Source organism: Xenopus tropicalis, chromosome 1 (genome assembly GCF_000004195.4).
Source record: "Xenopus tropicalis strain Nigerian chromosome 1, UCB_Xtro_10.0, whole genome shotgun sequence".
NCBI lineage: Eukaryota > Metazoa > Chordata > Amphibia > Anura > Pipidae > Xenopus > Xenopus tropicalis.
In genome coordinates, this window is record NC_030677.2 from 182,116,954 (window position 1) to 182,138,140 (window position 21,187).

At 40.5% G+C, this 21,187-nt stretch overlaps 2 protein-coding genes across 3 annotated transcripts in view; one reads left to right on the forward strand and one right to left on the reverse strand.

Moving 5' to 3' along the window:
- msh3 (mutS homolog 3) overlaps window positions 1-10,701 on the reverse strand; it is a 69,810-nt gene extending 59,109 nt beyond the window's left edge. For both annotated transcript variants that reach the window (XM_002942361.5, XM_018090787.2), the window contains exons 1-5: window positions 10,555-10,701; window positions 8,156-8,273; window positions 7,132-7,325; window positions 2,690-2,887; window positions 1,871-1,987 (exon numbers count right to left, since the gene is read on the reverse strand). In XM_002942361.5, coding sequence (XP_002942407.2) covers window positions 1,871-1,987; window positions 2,690-2,887; window positions 7,132-7,325; window positions 8,156-8,273; window positions 10,555-10,680 — 753 coding nt within the window. In that variant the 5' untranslated portion in view covers window positions 10,681-10,701. The remainder of the gene's footprint in view (window positions 1-1,870; window positions 1,988-2,689; window positions 2,888-7,131; window positions 7,326-8,155; window positions 8,274-10,554) is intronic.
- A 98-nt stretch (window positions 10,702-10,799) lies between these two features.
- Window positions 10,800-20,628, forward strand: LOC100486206 (dihydrofolate reductase). The gene is made up of 6 exons (XM_002942360.5): window positions 10,800-11,172; window positions 13,618-13,667; window positions 15,539-15,644; window positions 16,749-16,875; window positions 19,117-19,232; window positions 20,473-20,628. The coding sequence occupies exons 1-6, from the start codon at window positions 11,081-11,083 to the stop codon at window positions 20,549-20,551; spliced, it is 570 nt and encodes a 189-aa protein (XP_002942406.1). The 5' UTR covers window positions 10,800-11,080; the 3' UTR covers window positions 20,552-20,628.
- The last annotated feature ends 559 nt before the right edge of the window (window positions 20,629-21,187 follow it).

Below are 21,187 nucleotides of genomic sequence, written 5' to 3' on the forward strand. Positions count from 1 at the left end.
ACCAGAATACTGATTGATGAAATAAGCAATTTAGCAATGTTTAGAGCAGCAATTTCCTCAGCAAAAATCACTATCAGTCTCCAATATACATTTTAACCATTAAGGTAATATAGTGACATCTAGTGGTTGAAATGGATATTGGAGACTGATAGTGATGAATGCACAGCTCTGTGACATCATTTTGGCGCCCTTTTCTGCACATATGTACTTATTTAAACACTTGGTATTCACTGTGTGTTAAAGGTTCCCCGGGGGACCAAAATGTTGGAATTTGCAGCACGATGGTAAAATACGAACATAATCGTTATTCACGAGAAATGAGGTGCTGGTCTTTTTCTTCTACAATTACAACTTGACTGTGCACCCTAAGTTGGGAAGAGGACTGAGTGCGGACTTCAATATATATATATTTAGGCACAGGAGAGGATGAAGACTAAAGGAGAGTCTGAGTCCCTCAGATCCTGTAGATAAATATGTAAAATTTCAAAAACGCCCTGGGGTTTAAAAGTGCCGCAGTTGTGTTGTGTGTAGCAGTCTTATCTTGGAAAATAGTTTTACCCATCCACGTATTGACAAGACATATACTATTAGGCAGAGAATGACATGCACCACCACAAATGTGGTGAACATTATAAAATGCCCCTGCAGCCTAATTTGCTGCAGTAACATGGTGAGACAGCTCAAAGAACATACTGGGATGCATAAGACAAGCATCAGGGCAGCATTGAACCTGGAAAAAGAAAAAACAAGATACTGCCAACAATTGGTGGCTAAGAATTAAGCAGAAGCTAAGCATAGCTCAATTGCCTTTAGATGTATGCCAATGGAGTATATCCCTATTAGAGCCCAAGGGAAAGATTTTGATAAAGCTTTGCTCAAAACAGAGGCCTGTTGGATATATAAATTAGACTGTGTATCACCTAGAGCAGTGCTGTCCAACTGGCAGCCCACAACCCCCCCCCCCCCTCTGTGTGGCCCCCCACCTGTCTGGCTGCTTTGAAGGCTTACCTTTATGTAAGATTTAAATGGTATCAGTACTGAGATTAACTGGACCCTGCATGGTTCACACCTCAGATTCAGGCTGTTATTTCCCTGTATTGTTCACACCTTTTAATCTCTGCACTGTTTACCCCCTGCAGTGTTCACACCCAAGGCTCAGAATGTAAACCACACATTGTTCACACCTCTGTGTATGGCACACACAGGCAGCATAGGGCATACAAAGTATGGCACACATGCTGCCTGCCCTATGCTGCCTGTGTGTGCCATACTCTGCCTGCCCTATGCTGCCTGTGTGTGCCATACTCTGCCTGCCCTATACTGCCTGTGTGTGCCTTACTCTGCCTGCCCTATGCTGTTAGCCACAAAGAGACCCAAATCTTTCTTACTTAAGGATACCCCCAACACAATACTACTTAATGTGTGCCAGTTTGCTGCCCAGTTCTCCACTTTTACCAAATCACTGTGCAAAGTAGCGGAATCCTGCATGAAACTGTACATTTTTGCACTATTTAGCATAATCAGAAATAACAGAGCTAGTACTTTCAATGACCACCTCCTGGTCATTAATAATTAAGTTAAAAGCAATGAACCAAGGACAGACTCCTGTGGTACTCCATTAACAACACTGGTCTTTCAGCTAGTTCCCTACAAATATTATGTTCCAGGCCAATATTCCTTAATTTAACCAATAACCGTCTATGTGGTACTGTATCAAATGCTTCAGCAAAGTCTGCCATTTCAAAGTCTAGGTTTCTGCTCTTGTTTTCATAGAAGGCAATTAAACTTGTTCTGCAACATAATCAAAATAAAAAAACATGAGTACTACATAAATGTTTAATGAAATCTTAAAAAATGGAATAAATCTTACTTTATATCCCTTTGCAACAAGTCTTCTTACATGAACAAATAAACGATGAGCAGGAATACTTGCAGTCATAAAATTGTGGTCCATATGACAGTAAATGTTAAGTTCCCGAGATGCAATCTAACAAGAAATTACAAAAATCATATTTTTGATTCAGGAGCTATAATAATATATTTAGATCAGGCGACAATAATCATAATTAACCTAGACATGTTTTCACTTGGTAGCTGAAGAACCTGTATATTATTATTATTAGCATCTATTTATAAAGCGCCAATAAATTCCACAGCGCTGTACATACAACAGGTATATACACTGAACTTACAGATTACAAACAAAAACACAACCAATACAAGAAGTAAATAGGGCCCTGCCTAAAAGATCTTACAATACAATATCTGATTTTTGCTATAAGAATATGACAATGGTGCTAGCTACCAATTGCAGTGAAATTGACAAAAAATTAAAGACCAATGAAAATGTGTAATTTATATATACTGGAAAGTTACATAGAATAACATAAAAGAACAAGATATTTATGTATATAAAAAGTAGATCCTTGTCAAAATCCAGTATCTGACTGATGAACAATTGTAGTTGTGTAAGCATAATAACTGAGACAAAGGCATAACCTATATTAACGTCACAGAGAATTAATCATAATCAACTTAATCATAACATGAAAAATAAAGGTTGGGCACACATACACGGGTTTTACAGTATGTCAGAGAATGCTGGGGGTTTGTATAGTAAATAATATATGTCAGTTGTTGCTTTTAACCTGTATGGACAATTAAAATTTACAAGCAAAAGATGGCTAACCTCTGCATCCTCTCCAAAGAATCGATATTTATAGCCACATTCCACACATAAAATGGCATCCGTATGGTGGCTTTTTATTTCCATGTACTGCTCTTCCAGGGGTGTGTAGATGCTTTTTGTTCTGCGGCAGGGCATTTTCATTTCACCTGGATTCTCACTGTTTTTCAAGGATGAAGATCTCCCTTTAACATTTTCCAGCTGTAAAAATAAAAAATGGCATCAGTTGTTTCTCAGAAATAGTGCCAAATGGTTATTATTAGGGATGCATGGAATCCAGGATTCAGTTCAGGTTTCAACCAAGATTCTGCCTTTATCAACAGGATTTGGAATCAGCCGCACCCATGTGCCTGGCCGAACTGAATCTGAAACTTTAAAATTACATGGCTTTTCATCATATTGAACATTTTTAGCCACATTCTATGTGCGCAGTTCTCTTTAACCCTTCAATGGTCTAATTTAAGTTAGGGTTACGTTCAGTATTTGGCCAAATCTTTCATGAAGAATTTGGGGTTCAGCCAAATGCCAAAATAGTGAATTTGGTGCATCCCTAGTTATTATATATCCCACTGCAGTAAGAAATGTACAAAAATGTTAGACTTGTCCTAAAGACATGAGGTCTATCACCCCGGATCCCTTTTCACTGATTTGCAGGCAGGAACTTGTACTTGATGTCAACTCAGCATATAAATTTATTTTGATAACTAAACAATGCTGTCTTTTTATTGCTTAAATGTTTAAAGAAACAGTAACACCAAAAAATTGAAAGTGTTTTAAAGTAATTAAAATATAATGTACTGTTGCCCTGCACTGGTAAAATTGGTGTTTGCTTCAGGAACCCTACTATAGTTTATATAAATACCCTGCTGTGTAGCCATGGGGGCAGTCATTCAAGCTGGAAAAAAGGAGAAAAGGCACAGGTTACACAGGTTTAGATAAGCTCTGTAAAAAACAATGGTGTTTTACATAGCTTATCTGTTATCTGCTATGTAACCTGTACCATTGAGCCCTATTTTAATTTTAACAGCTACTCCCACGATGACACAGCAGCTTATTTACAGCGCTTTGCTTCAACCCCCTTGGCATTGTTTTGTTGCCTCACAACCTGGAATTAAAATGTATTGTTTTGAGAGTTTGCACCATTTCATTTACAGAACAAGCCTACAACTTTGAAGGTGTATCTTTTTTTTTTTTATTGTGAAGAAAACAACAAATACGACAAAATAACAGAAAACTTCAGAGTGCATAACTGTTCACCAACCCCCAAAGTCACTTTGTAGAGCTATCTTTTGCGGCAATTACAGCTGCAAGTCGCTTTGGATAAGTCTCTAGAGCTTGCCACTGGGATATTTGCCCATTCCTCAAGGCAAAACTGCTCCAGCTCCTCCATGTTGGATGGTTTTCACTTGTGAACAGCAATCCTCAAGTCTGACCACAGATTCTCAATTGGATTGAGGTTTGGACTTTGGCTAGGCCATTCCAACACATTTAAATGTTTCCCCTTAAACCACTCAAGTGTTGCTTTAGCAGTATGCTTCGGCTCATTGTCCTGCTGGAAGGTGAACCTCCGTCCCAGTCTCAAATCACAGGCAGACTGACACAGGTTTTGCTCAAGAATATACCTGTATTTAGCACCATCCATCTTTCCCTCGACTTGGACCAGTTTCCCAGTCCCTGCTGCTGAAAAACATCCCCACAGCATGATGCTGCCACCACCATTTTACACTGTGGCGATGGTGTTCTTGGGGTGATGGGATGTGTTGGGTTTGGCCGAAAAGTTACATTTTAGTCCCATCTGATCAAAGCACCTTCCTCCATACATTTTGGGAGTCGCCCACACACCCCCATGGCAAACTCAAAACTTGCTTTCTTATTTTTAATGGTAAGTAATGGCGTTTTTCTGGCCACTCTTCCATAAAGCCCAGCTCTATGTAGTGTATGGCTTATTGTGGTCCTATGGACAGATAATCCAGTCTCTGCTGTGGAACTCTGCAACTCCTTTAGGTTTACCTTTGGTCTCTGTGCTGCCTCTATGATAAATGCCCTCCTTGCCTGGTCTGTGAATTTTGGAAGGCGGCTCTCTCTTGGCAGGTTTGTTGTAGTGCTGGGCGGTATACCGGTTTAACCGGTATACCGGTTTTTAAAAAAAAAAACGGTATGAGTTTTAAACATACCGCTATACCGGTATGCACGCCTCCTGCTGTTTTTCTCCAATCACATCCGGGTTGCGCCCGTGCGTACGTGACGTCGGCGCGCATGTGACGTCAGCGCGCACGCGACGACGCTAGGACGCATCGCTGGAGCTGGAGGAACCACAAGTTGGGTAAGTTCTGCTGGGGGGTTGGGGGGGCTGTGGCTGGGGTTGGGGGGGCTGGCTGGGGGGGTTGTGGCTGGGGTTGGGGGGGTTGGTGTTGTTGGGGTTGTTGTTGGGGTTGTTGGGGGGGGTGGGGGGCCACCAATATTTATTATTTATTTTTTATTTATATACCGTCAAATACCGTGATACCGATATAATTTTGAAAAATACCGTGATATAAATTTTTGGTCATACCGCCCAGCTCTAGTTTGTTGTGGTACCATATTCTTTCCATTTGAAGATGATGGATTTGATGGTGCTCCAGGGGATCCTCATAGATTTGACACTTAGATTGCACACAGGTGGACTTCATTTCACTAATTATGTGACTTTTGAAGGTAATTGGTTGCACCAGGACTTTTTAGGGGCTTCATGGCAAAGGGGGTGAATACATATGCAGATGCCAATTTTCAGTTTTTTATTTTTTTCTTTATATATATTTTTCTCATTTCACTTCACCAACTTAGACTATTTTGTGAAGATCAATCGCATAAAATAAGATTAAGAAACACTTTAATTACAGGTTGGAATGTAACAAAACATAAAAAATGCCAAGGAGGGTGAATACTTTAGCAAAGCACTGTATATAAACTATAGTAGTGTTTCGGAAGGCAACACACAACTTTCAGCAGTGCAGGGCAGCAGTACATTATATTCTAATTACTTTGATACAAATATGTTTTTTGGCGATACTGTTCCTTTACGTTGCATTAATGAATAGCAGGAAGGCCAATATATGTGTACAGTGCATTCTGAATAATATGTTTCATATAGGTGTATAGGCGAGTGTAAACGGAGTAAAAAATATTGTAATGAAAGCATCCGTAATGCCATAAAAATAATATACACTTTTAAATTTAAAGACCGTATCAGTTAATCCTACAAAAATGACCTCTCTCAGTAGGTTCTAAAAATACAAATCTTTTATCTGGTACGTATTGGTATGCTCTATAGCCCAATTTCAACTTCAGTGGCTTATTTATATAAAATGTAGTAGTGTTTCTGAAGCAAAGACAGAGCTTTTGCCAGTGCAGGACAAAAGTAATTTGTATTCATAAGGGACCTGTCACCCGCACATAAAAACTGTATAACAAAAGTCCTTTGCAAATTAAACATGAAACACAAATTCTTTTTTTTAGTAAAACATCCATATCTATCATCCATAATGTATTAAAATTCTAAGCTGTCAATCATATATTGCCTGCCCTGCCTCTATGACTCAGGCATAGAGATAGGGCAGGCAGTTACTTTTACTTTCCATTTTGTCACTCCTCACATTCACTCTCCTGCCTCACCACCTATAATTGCACAGCCTGTGTATGGGCATGAGTATGAGGTCCCCAATTCTGGCCCATATGCAAGATTTTGGGGTGATACAAAACTTGCCTTAAAGTGATACTGACACGAAAAAACAACTTTTTAAAATATGAATCTACATAAAAAGTTGCCTATAGTTCGTGTTGATCATTTTTTTGCTGATATGGCTGCTTTTGTAAGTACTTATTACTTGAAATCCCAAAACCTGACTGTTTTGCCAGCCTGACTGTCCCTTCTCAGCTTGTCAGTTACAGCTTCTAATGCTAACGGCCTCCTGCTGGACAAATATGGCCGCCCCCTCATAGAGGAACATGGGGGATCAGATAGGGAATGTAAAAGCTTGGACAAATACTTTTATGGCAAAATTATAAATAGCATGCAAAGACAATGTTATGACAGATGTAAAAAAGGTTTCATTTCTGTTGTCAGTATCTCTTTAATAACAGTGTCCACAGAATGGCGCCTGCTTGCTTGCTGTGATTGTGGATCAATCCACCATTTGTACCAGTGCTGATTTAATAAAAACAATCGTTAAAAAAAGAAAAGGGTTTGGAATTACTTCCTAGGGTAACAGGTGTCCTTTCAATGTATTTAAAACCCTTTAAATTAAAATTGAAGTTTCAGCTCTTTAATTTATCAGGAACGGGCTTTTGCTGACCCTGGTAACTCTCTGGGCATTGCTGCCTGAGGTGATTTTCACAACAAATACCTCCCCCATTAATGCCACAGTATGATTCTTGCTGCTACAATTGAACCCAAGATTTTCACGTACCCCAAAACTAGAATGCGAACCTCCATTTTCAGGTGTGATTTCCTGTTTCCCGGCAAAATCTTTAAAACTAGACCAAGGCTGCAGGCATTCAGGTATATTTTCAAAAACGGCATTACTGTTTGATTGCCCCGTTTCACTGCAGAACTCTTTCAGTTTGTGCAGAGTTTGAGAAGAAATCAATGGTTTATTTGGATCTGAAATAAAAACAACAGACAGTAAAGTAATAGACATTCTTACCAGAGACCAAGGCAACAATAATGTACTGTCTTAAGGTGTCTTTAAAGGGGATGTCAACTTTTTGCAAAGGACCTTGCAAAACAATCACTTTTCCAATTACAAAAGTCCAACAAAAAGAGCTTCTTGTCTTGATCTTTAAAATCAAAGTATATGCTTACCAGATAACTGTGCAGAGGCAGAAACTAAGTGTGGGAAACAATTATCAGTGAGGTCATTACAGCTTTATCAGCTACTACTTATACCTGTCCTCATTCATGTGGCGACCAATAGGATTTCTGGTTTGCATATGAATGATGAGTGATCAGCCAAGCACAGTATCACTTAGGTCTCTGGCACACGGGGAGATTAGTCGCCTGTGACAAAACTCCCTGTTCGCGGGCGACTAATCTCCCCGAGTTGCCATCACCTGCCATCCCACCGGCGAACATGTAAGTCGCCGGTGGGATGGCACACACGGCGGCGCGATTTCTGCAAATTGCCAAAGTTGCCTCGCGAGGCAAATTCGGCGATTTGCCGAAATCGCCTGCGCAGCGTGTACCATCCCACCGGCGACTTACATGTTCGCCGGTGGGATTGTAGTTCGGGGAGATTAGTCGCCCGTGACAAGGGAGATTTGTTGCGGGCGACTAATCTCCCCGTGTGCCAGAGCCCTTAAAGCTGTACTGATCTCAATGATGATTTCTGCCTCAGAATTTACATAGTGCAGGGGGGGGGGGGGGTCAGTGACCCCCTACTGCTTAGGGGAAGACTTATCTGGTAAGTCATCATACACCAAAACTTGACTTACCTGCAGCCCTTACTGTAGAAGTGCTAGCTATGGATTCATTTCCTTCTCCACTTTTTGCTCTCTTCTTAGTTGGTTCTTCACTATGAGGAGAGTCATCTCTCGAATTACATCTAGAATGCTAAAAGAAATAAACAAAAATAATCAGTGTTGCTTACCAAAATAAATACTTCTCCCTATTAAACTTATGATGCATAATCCAGAAAATATCCCAGTCATCCCACAGTATAGTCATCCCAGTATAGTACGGGTTAAAGAAGATAGCAATGTTCAAGAAATCCCAGACTAAATACCAACAATTTGTTGCCATGAAGCAAAATATTTTAAGTTTTAGAAACGGAGTCATATTTAGTCCAACAACAGTGAAAGATACCAGCTAAATGCATGGGCACATTACATATTTCTCATTCAAATGGACTGAACCAGTACCAGGAGTAAAAGCAAATGTAAGACATCTATGCCATTGGGCCACATCTCTCAGGAAAGTTACCACCCATAGTCCTTAAGTTCTTTAATGTGACCCCCCCTGGACTTGCAATAGGGTTTTTAGTAGAGGAAGAACCTACCCTGGCTCTTGTAGCTACCTGGCACTGAGAGAAGAGAATCACAGCAAAAAGATCTTCCCTTAAATGGTTTGTTCTTTCTTTACTGAAACCAATTCTTCATCACAGTCACTTAGTTGCCTCGCCTAGGTCAGTAAGAGAGGCTTTGCATATGCTCAGTCACAGGTGCACTTTTCTTTACCTATTTACTCTATTTAATATCATATATGTTAGTGACCTATAGCAATGGATGAGCAATTAGTGTTGGAAAGTCTACTACAAATTAAAAACTTAAAGCAAAGATCTGACCCTATGGAGGGCAACCTGAAAAACAATTATGATATTTGGTAAAAATCTGAATGTGCTCTTCTAGGCACTCCTGGAAATACAGTTTTAACGTTATTTAGAGTAAGGTATGGTGTGAAGACAATACAATACCAGTATTCTTGTACCTATGGCTGTATAACACTGCTTTAAGTTAAAGCAGGAGGCCAAGAGTAAATGAGAGGGAAATTAAGAACCTTATAAATGTTTTTGCAGCAAACCTGCTGAAGCTTTTTTCCTATTTTTTGGATTTCTACAATTGTATTTGGTTGCAGCACAGAGCAACAACTAGGAGCTTTTTTTCGCAAGTATTTTATACAAAGTTCACCGACAGTTTTTTATTTTGGAAATTAAGAACCTTATTTGAGAATGTGAATAAAACAAGAGAACATAATTAGGGTTTATGTAAATATGAGAGTCTGGATATAAAATTGTGTGCTAAAGTGTAAATATAAGGCTTATGATACATATGTGATTTATATTTCCACAGCATATAAATAGCCCATACTTGCTGATGGTCACTTCCTATTTATCTTAAAAAATGTGTGTTTCAGAAGAATATTGGCAAGGGGTGCTCCATGGCCCTGCCAATTTAAGTCAACATGAAGCCATGCCTTGTAGATGGTGGCCAATTGGACTACTGGTACAAGTAATGCCAACACCTGTGTTCCATTGCCAGTAGCTTGACAAGCTTGAGAATATGTTGTACAGGTATGGGATTCATTATCCAGAATGCTCCAGTCCTGAGGTTTTCCAGATAAGGAATCTTTCCGTAATTTGGATCTCCATACCTTAAGCCTACTAAAAGATCATTTAAACATTAAATAAACCCAATAGGACTGTTTTGCTTCCAATTAGAATTAATTATATCTTAGTTGGGATCAACTACAAGGTACAGTTATATTATTACAGAGAAAAGGGAAATCATTTTTAAAAATTAGAATTATTTGCTTATAATGGAGTCTATGTGAGATGGCCTTTCCGTAATTCGGAACTTTCTGGATAATGGGTTTCCGGATAACGGGTCCGATACCTGTACACGGCTGCTCCGACTTTCAGCAACTAAAGAATCATTTACTCCAGAGATATACTCAGACATGTCAACTCATAGGAACGTGGATTTTGGGGAGTTAACCCACCTCACCCACTCCCAATGAAACAAACAAAAATCCTCAGAATCAGGTAAAACACAGAGTAGTCCTGATAGAATGGGCATGGTCAAGTTAACCAGGTTGCCATCTGTGCAGCAATCACAGAGAGCCATTAGACCATCTATAAACAATATACAAATGCCAGTCCTGCGCTTTTGTGCTCTGGGTGCATCTTGGCCACGCCCCTATTATGCCCCAACCACTCCCCCAGCTGGGCATTCCTCAGGTGTATATATATATAGCAAGCGGTATACACTATGTGGCTCAGTATATCCCATATACCTCAGAGCTACTGAGGCGCAGGACACACGGTGCAGCTGCTTTACATTAAAGCGACCCCAAAGTTCTGGCCAACAGCTCCTAACCCCGCCTTATCCTCCCTCACCTTTGGGAAGAAGGCTGAACTTGTACATGGCTGGCTGCCATCCCCTTCCTTGGGCCTGAAGAATTTACTAATCATCGGCTGGGAAGAGCCCCTGCCCTGCCGGCTGCCCTGCTTCAGACGCCGCATCCCACTTATAATACCCACAGCACAAGGGGCAGCGGCGGTTCGTTATGACATCCCTGAGAAAGTCTAGAACTCATCAATCTGGTCAACGATTGGCTGACTCTGGTAGAAGGGGCGTGTCTAAGCAGGAACCCGGCGGAGGGGACTGTAGCAGTCGCGCTAAAACGGTGAAACAGGGAAGGGGCGGGGCGGGAGGTGCAAAGTGCGGTACCTTTGGACTGAACCATCTCTTCAGCAGGCCGTGTTGTCCCACTTGATATCAGCTCCATGTATCGAGTGTATAGGGACGAATAAAAAAGGCTTCCTTTAGATTCTCATAATCTCGTTGGTTTCCCAGTGCCCTGCCCTCCTGCTGCGCCTCCGCCTGGGAACGGCCCTGACATCGTGCTGTGAGGTGGCTGCAATGAGGAATCCCTTCCTTCACGCCGTAGTCGCTGTGTGCCCTCCCAACCAGGGCATTGGCAAAGAGGGATCCCTGCCATGGCCTCTCCTCAGGTATACACACATGCCATTATACACACACATGCCATTATACACACATGCCATTATACACACATGCCATTATACACACATGCCATTATACACACGCATGCCATTATACACACATGCCATTATACACACATGCCATTATACACACATGCCATTATACACACACATGCCATTATACACACGCATGCCATTATACACACGCATGCCATTATACACACGCATGCCATTATACACACGCATGCCATTATACACACATGCCATTATACACACATGCCATTATACACACATGCCATTATACACACGCATGCCATTATACACACGCATGCCATTATACACACGCATGCCATTATACACACATGCCATTATACACACATGCCATTATACACACATGCCATTATACACACGCATGCCATTATACACACGCATGCCATTATACACACGCATGCCATTATACACACATGCCATTATACACACATGCCATTATACACACACATGCCATTATACACACGCATGCCATTATACACACGCATGCCATTATACACACGCATGCCATTATACACACATGCCATTATACACACATGCCATTATACACACGCATGCCATTATACACACGCATGCCATTATACACACATGCCATTATACACACATGCCATTATACACACGCATGCCATTATACACGCATGCCATTATACACGCATGCCATTATACACACGCATGCCATTATACACACATGCCATTATACACACATGCCATTATACACACGCATGCCATTATACACACGCATGCCATTATACACACGCATGCCATTATACACACACATGCCATTATACACACATGCCATTATACACACGCATGCCATTATACACACGCATGCCATTATACACACGCATGCCATTATACACACGCATGCCATTATACACACGCATGCCATTATACACACGCATGCCATTATACACACGCACGCCATTATACACACGCACGCCATTATACACACACACGCCATTATACACACACACGCCATTATACACACACACGCCATTATACACACACACGCCATTATACACACACACGCCATTATACACACACATGCCATCACACACACACATGCCATTATACCCACCCTCCTGTGTGCAGCCAGGGGCAACACTTAATATCAGTTTGGAAAATCAGGGCTTTGCAACAAGTTGCAGACAAGGGAACTGCCTGAATAAAAACTGTTTTTCCTATCAGTACAGAGTGGGCATTTGCCTGGGTATCACTTAGGGGGGTGACATGCATATAAAAAGTAATAGTTTCTATATCCTGGGGCCCTTCAGCTGCTATGTAGCACCAACATATTCCGCTGCCCTTTACAGACATTAAACATAGTTCCCACCAGTCCCTGCCCCAGTGAAGTTTACAATCTAAGCTTCATATATTTACAAACATGTTAGGGTCAGTTTTATCAGGAGCCTGGATGTTTTGTAGTGTGGGAAGAAACCAATGGGGAAAAAATGCAAACTAATTGGACCCCAACTCTGTAAGGGAGCAGTGCTGACTATCATGCCATTTTGTTCAACTATAACGTTCAACATCAGCTGTTAAGGGGATACAGGGAGCTGTAGTGTAAAGGTGCCCATACACGTGAAGATTCGCCTACAGGTGGACAATATCGGGGAACATGTAGGCTAATTCGATCGTTTGACCTTGGGGGCCAAACGATCGAATTATAATGGCGGCAATAGGGCAGTCGGTTCGGGGACCGCATCAACCAGCCGATGCGGTCCCCAATCCAACTAAATCTTTTAACCTGCCCGACCAATAGCTGGCCAATTTCAGGCCAGATATTGGTCGGGTATGGCCATCGTTTCTGCCCCTACACGGGCCGATAAGCTGGCGAATCTGTCCAAAGGACCGATATTGGCAGCTACAATCGTCCCCTGTATGGTGACCTTAACAGCAGAACACCTTTTCCCCCTCAAAAAACAGAAATCTCCAGGTCTGTTCCTTATCACTCATTGCTGCAACAGACTTTTAGGGCTCTGGCACACGGGGGAGATTAGTCGCCCGCGATAAAACTCCCTGTTCGCGGGCAACTAATCTCCCCGAGTTGCCTACCCCTGCCATCCCACCGGCGAACATGTAAGTCGCCGGCGGGATGGCAGACGCGGCGGGGCAATTTCAGGGAATCGCCGAAAAAGACTCGCGAGTCTTTTTCGGCGATTTGCGCGAAATCGCGCCGCCGCGTCTGCCATCCCGCCGGCGACTTACATGTTCGCCGGTGGGATGGCAGGGGTAGGCAACTCGGGGAGATTAGTCGCCCGCGAACAGGGAGTTTTATCGCGGGCGACTAATCTCCCCCGTGTGCCAGAGCCCTTAATTGAGGTCTCTGCTTTCTCTTTGCTATCTTATCAAGCCTTTTGATGAAATCATTATGTCTTTACTTTGTCTTTATCATTATTTTCATTGCAGGAATGAATTCAAACATTTCCAGCGGCTCACCATGACACCCACTGTTGAAGGTAGGCTTGTTTTAGTTATATATATTTATATGTATATATACAATGGTGCTTGAAAGTTGTAAACCCTTTAAAATTATCTATATTTTTATATGAATGTGACTTAAAACATCTGATTTTTAGTCCTAAAAGCAGATGAAGAAAACAAATGAAACAAAAATTATTGCGTGTAGCAAAAGTAAGTGAATGATGCTCTCAGTATTTGGTGTGACTCCCCCATCCTTGTGCAACAATAACTGCAACTAAATGTTTGCGGTAACTGTTGATCAGTCCTGCACATCGACTTGAGGAATTTTAGCCCATTCCTCCATACAGAACAGCTTCAGCTCTTGGATATTGGTGGGTTTCCTTACATCAAGGGTCCCCAACCTTTTTTACCCGTGAGCTACGTTCAAATGTAAAAAGAGTTGGGGAGCAACACAAGCATGATAAATGTACCTGAGGTACCAAATAAGGGCTGTGACTGGTTATTTGATAACCCCCTATGTTGACTGGAAGCCTACAGGAGGCATTGTTTGTTAGTACACATGGGTTTTATTCAACCAAAGCTTGCCTTCTAACCAAGAATTAAAAAATAAGCGCCTGCTTTGAAGCAACATCCAAGGGGTTGATGAGCAACATGTTGCTCGCGAGTCACTGTTTGAGGATCACTGCTTTACATTAACTGCTCACCTTAGGTCTTTCCACAACATTTCAATTGGATTGAGATCAGGACTTTGACTTGACCATTCCAGAACATTCACTTTATTCTACTTTAACCATTCTTAGAATGGTAGAATGACTTGTCTGTATAGGATCATTGCTTCGCTGCATGACCCACTGCCTCTTGAGATCCAGTTTATGGACAGATGTCTTGACATTTTCTTCAGAATTCATTGTTCCATGAACGATAGCAAGCTGTCCAGGCCCAGATGCAGCAAAGCAGCCCCAAACCAGAACACTCCCATCAAAAAAACTGCTATTTTTACCCAAAAAAAACCATTTTATTTAATGCACAAGAATCCAACTGATTTGGAAAGCCCTATGTCTCTCGAACGTGCCAATACCAGATGTGTATAGTTTTAAGAAGATTTATGACGTATGTGTAGGTTCACCCTGAGAAACCATGTTTTTGAAAAGGACACATTCTGCTAAATTTAAAATGGGTAATTTTACCAAACATCAAAGCTTTTCTGAACTTAGCTGTTTCTATAAAAATACTGAAAAATACTCTCAAAACTTTTACTTTGTATTTACCACATGTCATTAGGTACCAAGATAAAACATCCTAAATAGTAATTGTTTCACCAGTTTGATGCCCATTGTACATAGGATTACCAAAGTATTTGGTATTTGAAGAACCCAAAATGTATATTGTGCATACATATTTCATAACATGTATTTTTTTATTAGTGAATTAGTCCCGCAGGGCCAACTGCAGGTTCCACTCCCTGTGCCCATTTAGTTACATCACCGGTCCTGGTTTCTGCATCTGTTATTCTGCAGCATCTCTAGTTCAGTAGCTTTAAAGACTTTCCCAACAGACACACACACACAAACTACTGCTTTTCCTTTGAACCACCCCCTCCCCAAAAGGCATGTGCAAAGTCGGCATTGGTCTTCTGTTCCCATATTGATACAGAAAAACTCCTGCTCTCTCTTTTAACCCCTTTTCCCCTCAAATGCATGTGTAAAGTAGCTTCAGTGCACTGCTTCACTGATAGTTCCCCTGCTTCATGATAGTTGCACTTTAAAGTATTTGTTTAATTCAGATTTTATTTTTTGGACTTTTAATATTTAACATCTAATTATTTGTTTGGTGAGCAGTATCCGCAAGTGCCAGTAGATGGGGCTCTTACAGCACTGACTTATAAGATTGGTGTATCTTCACACAGATAAGAAGAATGTAGTAATAATGGGCAGAAAAACATGGTTTTCTATCCCAGAGAAGAACAGACCTTTGAAGGAAAGAATTAATATTGTATTAAGCAAAGAGCTTAAGTAAGTATACCATAACCCTATCAAAAACACAATTGATATAATCTACTGCCTGTGACACAAAGGCTTATGATCTGGGCACCTGGCCCTTTTATACCTAATGGGCAGGTATTGACACACCGTTTGCATGCTCTCTAGATGTTCTAGAAGCCCCATATATTTCTTCCAGAATTGATAAGGGGGTCCCTAAATGCAACAGATGGAGCAAATGCCTTTCTATATATGGACTCCATCATTCACAAAATGTACTTCTGCTGAAGATAATATTTCCATGTCTCATCACTTGGCAACAATCAGTTTACTTCTCAACTAAACTGCCTTGGTTAGAACTACCAAACTCTGATATTCTAACTACACTGGAACTCTTGCAGAAAAATCATACAAAGTCAGTGGGGGTTGTTTGGCAATCCTTGTGGGGCTGGTTAAAACCACATTACTCAAAATACTAAAAATTACCTATGTGCCATTGACCTTACATATCTCTACTGCTTTACTTCCTGCTACCTCTAATAGCTAAAAAACTCCTTTTTTCCCACAGTATTTTAGTAGCTAATACATTTATTTATACATTTATTTAAAAACATCAGCTGTCTATAATGTTGTACTAAAAAAAAGGTAACACGTTTACAAACTTCACACATAAACTAAAACTACCATTGGATACATTTTTACATTTACCCCAAATATCTAGTCTTTTTAACCACAGATGTTAGAAATGTTATACAGGTATGGGACTTGTTATCCAGTATGCTTGGGACCTAGGGTTTTCTGATTAAAAAATCTTTCTGTATTTTGGATCTCCATACCTTAAGTCTACTCAAAAAATATTTTAAACAAATTGGCCATTTTGCCTCTAATAAGGATTAATTATATTTTAGTTGGGATCAAATACAAGGTATTGTTTTAGCATAGAAACATAACATATTTTTTTAAAAATGTAATAATTCAAATAAAATGTAGTCTATGGGAGATGGCCTTCCTTTAACTCAGAGATTTTTGTATAACAGGTTTCCAGATAACCGATCCCATGTCTGTATAATTGTATAAATATAATCTAATAACCTCTTGGGACTTAATACATTGTATTTTCTGTTGTTGTTCTTTCAGGGAACCACCCACTGGGGCTCACTATCTTTCAAAAAGTTTGGCTGAAGCTATAGATCTGTTGGAAGATCCTGAATTAAAAGACAAAGTAGACCTTGTTTGGGTTATTGGTGGCAGTTCGCTCTACCAGGTATATATATCTAAAATGCTAGTGGAAGTTTCAGACTTTCACAGTGTATTCACTGTTAGAGATTGGAAGTTGAACCCATGTAACTATAAATATTGCATTGGTTTGCTACAGTCAATTGTAGGCCTAAAAAAACCTCATTGAGTGGAGTGGGCACTTTTTGTGTTGTTTTGTGTTGTTTACCCAATACAAAATATTTGTACTTTTTTTTATATGTAAATGGGTAATTGCATCAGACTCACTGTCTCCTCATGACAACAATGGCACTGAAATTATGGGGAAAACACTGCATTTTGGGTTGAAAACATGGTGATTGCATCAGTATGTTTTCTTTGCACACTTTTGATCTGTAAGTAAATGACCCCTATAAAGTCCTGGGGCTAACCTAGAACCACAGCATTTGTGGGTCACCCCTAGGTCCATAGGTGGACAGCCCAGCACTACGAATCTGACAAAACTGTATTTAATAGAGCTAATATTGCATGAGTCTAATATTTACACTGGAAAAAAAATGTGATATCCTTGCACTGTTCAAATACACAAAATGTCAATGTTCACTGCTTTTTTTTTATTATGTGCATTACTTTATCTATTAAATGACCCAGGTATGTTGTTTTTAATGCTAGAGTCTGTTTCATTGCAGTGTTTCTGGTTACAATGGAAACTGTATCATAATAAGTCATTAAAGGAAACCTAAAGCTTAAAGGGGAACTATTGCAAAAAATTGTCTCATGGAAATATGAGACTTTCTAAATGTTATCAATTAAAGCATTTACTCTTCAGTGTCCCACTCCCAGCAACCTGTCTTTCTTCATCCTGTCTTCATGCAGAAGTCCCAATATGTATTTTAGGGGGACTCCCTTTCCTCGCAGGTTTATTAGAGCTAACTCAAATAATTGACTCCAGCACAAGCAAAATCTAACAAAATAACTGACTTTGGCATAAATCCTTCATGTAGAGAAACAGTTTTTCTGCCAACATTTTTGCAATAGATCCTCTTTAACAAGGAAATAGGGTAAAACTGCTGCAACCACAGCAGGGAAGATCTGTGCTCCCAGAAATGCCCCAGTAGTTTCCCATCTTCCTTTCTGCTGATTCTCTGCCCATATTCTGTGCTGCTGTCAAAGCTCAGGGGCCCACTCACACTATTCTGTATATATAGGATAGAAATGTCACAAAATAAGGCTTAAATAATTATGTAACCAGAACAACAGTACGACAGTGAGGGAAGGTCAGTGTTCCCCAATGTAGGTGAAAAAAAAAGGATTTAACATAAGCAGGGGAACACCTTTTTGTTGCTTATATTGGGGATAAAGTCACCATAGCGACTTCCCAAAGCAACCCATGAGGGTGGGACCAAAGCTGTTTCTAGTGGTGCTTAGGAAATACCTCCTTCATCCCAAAGCTGTCTTCAGTTGGTGCCTGAGTATGTACTCAGTAGAACTTGGTCATCCATTCCCACCTTTACTAAGTGACTGTCCTGCTGTAGCACAGTGCCTTACCATCGGGAAGTATTTAGAGAAGTGGAATGAGTGTGAACATTGGCATCATGTCCCTGAGTCACTATTAAACTTTGGGTGTCCATTCTTCAGTTGCATCTTCATCCTCATGGTGTCCCGTAATGTAGGCAGAGTGAAAAGGATTTTATGGTTAAAGGAGAAGGAAAGGCTTGGGGGTGCCAAAATGTTAAGCACCCCCAAGTGACTTAGATCGCTTACCTTGTACCCTGGGCTGGTGCCCCTGTTAGGAGAAAAAAGCACCAGCCCAGGGTACCTGTAGGAAGCGCTTCCTCCTTCCTCTCTCTTCTCCCTGCGAAATCCGTCAGCCAGCACATGCACAGTAGAGTGAAAAGCCGACTTTGTTTTTTAAGTTCGGCTTTTCACTCTACTGCGCATGCACGCGCGGCGCTACAGGAAGGAGGAAGCGCTCGCTGCTACCCCGGGCTGGTGCGGTTCTCTCCATACAGGGGCACCAGCCCGGGGTATGAGGTAAGCGATCTAAGTCACTTGGGGGTGCCTAACATTTTGGCACCCCCAAGTGACTTAGCCTTTCCTTCTCCTTTAAAGTACAAATAGCTCTCTTTTCAACGGGCTGGAAAGAATGTTTTTTTTCTGTTTTTACAATTGCACTAGAATCCTGGGTAAAAATATTGCTTTGTGAGAAAATCAATATTGCACTTAATTTTTGTGCTTTACATGCAGTTCCACTTTATTAAATGATCCTTGTTGCTTTATTTTATTATAGGAGTTAATGGAAAAGCCAGTTAATCAAAGGTGGTTTGTAACCAGAATATTGCAGGAGTTTGAGTGTGATACGTATTTACCCGAAATTGATTTGAATTCGTTCAGACTGCTTCCTGAGTAAGTAATAAATAATAAGGCTGTGTGTATGTGCCTGTTGAAATGCACTGATATTGCCTGCCCGCGGCAAGGAACGTAACCCATGTACTGGGGCCTGTGCTGTTTGGTATAATCCCTCTTTATAATGTGAGGTGTCTGTCTACAATATACAATTGTAATAAAAACAAGGAATGTTACTATCTCTGTATCAATTTTTTGGGGTCACTAAGCTGATTCAACACCTTTGGTCATAGATCACCTTGGTCACTTGAAATATCCTTACTTTTTACAAAAGGGAAGACATTATTCTGGAAATTTGCTGTACTTTGTTCAGGTGCCACACATTCAAATCATGAAAAAGTGATGGCACTCACAGGTCTTGTGCCAAACTGGCATTACTTAACCTAACAGAACACTGACTACTGCGGCACAGTGGCTGCTCCCCTCATACAGAAACATGTTGGTTTTTTTAACGTTGGTCATATAAAACTTAATCAGGATTTAATATAGGGAATAATGTCCCCCTGTTGTAAAATATAAGGATATCATGAGGAGTTCCTTGACCCTATAAAAAACACAAGGCTTGAAAGCCGAGTTTTATACAGGTCATGAAACTGAGGTGACTTCTAATATCCTTATATTTTACAACAGGGGGTACTTTATTATAATACACAACTTTCAGTGAATCATGTGACAGAAATTACATCTCCAATCATTGATTATAACTGATGTCATCAAGCACAGTTTATAAGGGTATAATTTACAGGATATTCATGGTTCATGTGAATATATTATTCCAATACATTCCTTTGGGACTCAGTTGGTCGGCTTGGGCTGTGCTGGACCAGTATTTTATTGTTAAAAATGAAAGCAACTTGTTTCATCTTATTTTAATCTAATGTGTCTGTTTAACAACACCTGTAAATTAGGGGTCTTTGCTTGCCCTTTGTTGTTGTAGCTACTAGTCGTGTGCGCTAAACCATTGTGTTTTCTTGCTATATCATCTGATGATCAGGTTGCACATCAGCCATTGCAGCTTCATCCAGATCATGAATTGTGTTTGTAAATGTTGTACATTTTCTGGCTTTTAATCACCTGATGAACTGATTGTCTATTGTGTTGTGCTATTGCCCTTTATTGTGGTTGTGATATACTTTCTATTGCAAACCATTCAAATGAAATATCCTAATTTATCTCATACAATGAGCTGATTCCCTCTCCATCTACAAACCATTCATATTGTATTTTCTTTTCTTTCTAGATACCCCGGAATATCCCCAGAACTTCAAGAAGAAAATGGTGTTCAGTATAAGTTTGAAGTCTATGAAAAAATTGTATGAAAACCAGACAGATCCCTAGTTTTTCTACTAAAGTATTCTTACTAATAAATGATCTAAAATAAAATATTTTCTATATATGTTTCATGAATTCTTTACCTATAGTTCAGGACCTAAAAATCTGCCCTATCCCGCCCAGGTAGACACAATAGTCTACCTGTCCAGGTTTATTTGGGAATCAGCTAGGCAATGTGAGGTTCTAGAGTGTACCTGTGTGCTTTTTTTGGGGAGTGAGGTGCCTCGGTTTTTTTCATCTCCCAGGCATGCTCGGCAGTTGCATAGTATAGCAATTTTGTAGGAAAGAGTGGGCAGTAGTTAGAGAAAAGCACATGGAATTATTAGCACTACCCTACACCTACGTTTGGAAGGCTGCCTGTGAGTGGCAGAGGCAAGGTTACCCAGCAGCCATTCACAAGATTCTCATCTCTCTGCTGATGGCTAATTTCTCTGCCACTTCTTCTTCATGGTCTGTATGGCAATGAGCCGACTCTTGCTGGGAATAGACGCCAACATCACCTGACAATAAAAGAAAGATAAATGATTATGAATGAGTCCTGTATTAGGGACAATTCAACCAAATGGTGATTAATGGTGGTTAATATGTTGGCTTCTGCAGTTATTAGAATTCTGATCTCTTAT

What these genes read in the sequence shown, in the direction of transcription:
- LOC100486206 (XM_002942360.5), top strand. Translation starts at nt 11,081, where the DNA reads ATGAGGAATCCCTTCCTTCACGCCGTAGTCGCTGTGTGCCCTCCCAAC. An exon ending in CATGACACCCACTGTTGAAG is followed by an intron (nt 13,668 to 15,538) that starts GTAGGCTTGTTT and finishes ATCTTCACACAG; the next exon opens with ATAAGAAGAATGTAGTAATA. An exon ending in GTATTAAGCAAAGAGCTTAA is followed by an intron (nt 15,645 to 16,748) that starts GTAAGTATACCA and finishes TTGTTCTTTCAG; the next exon opens with GGAACCACCCACTGGGGCTC.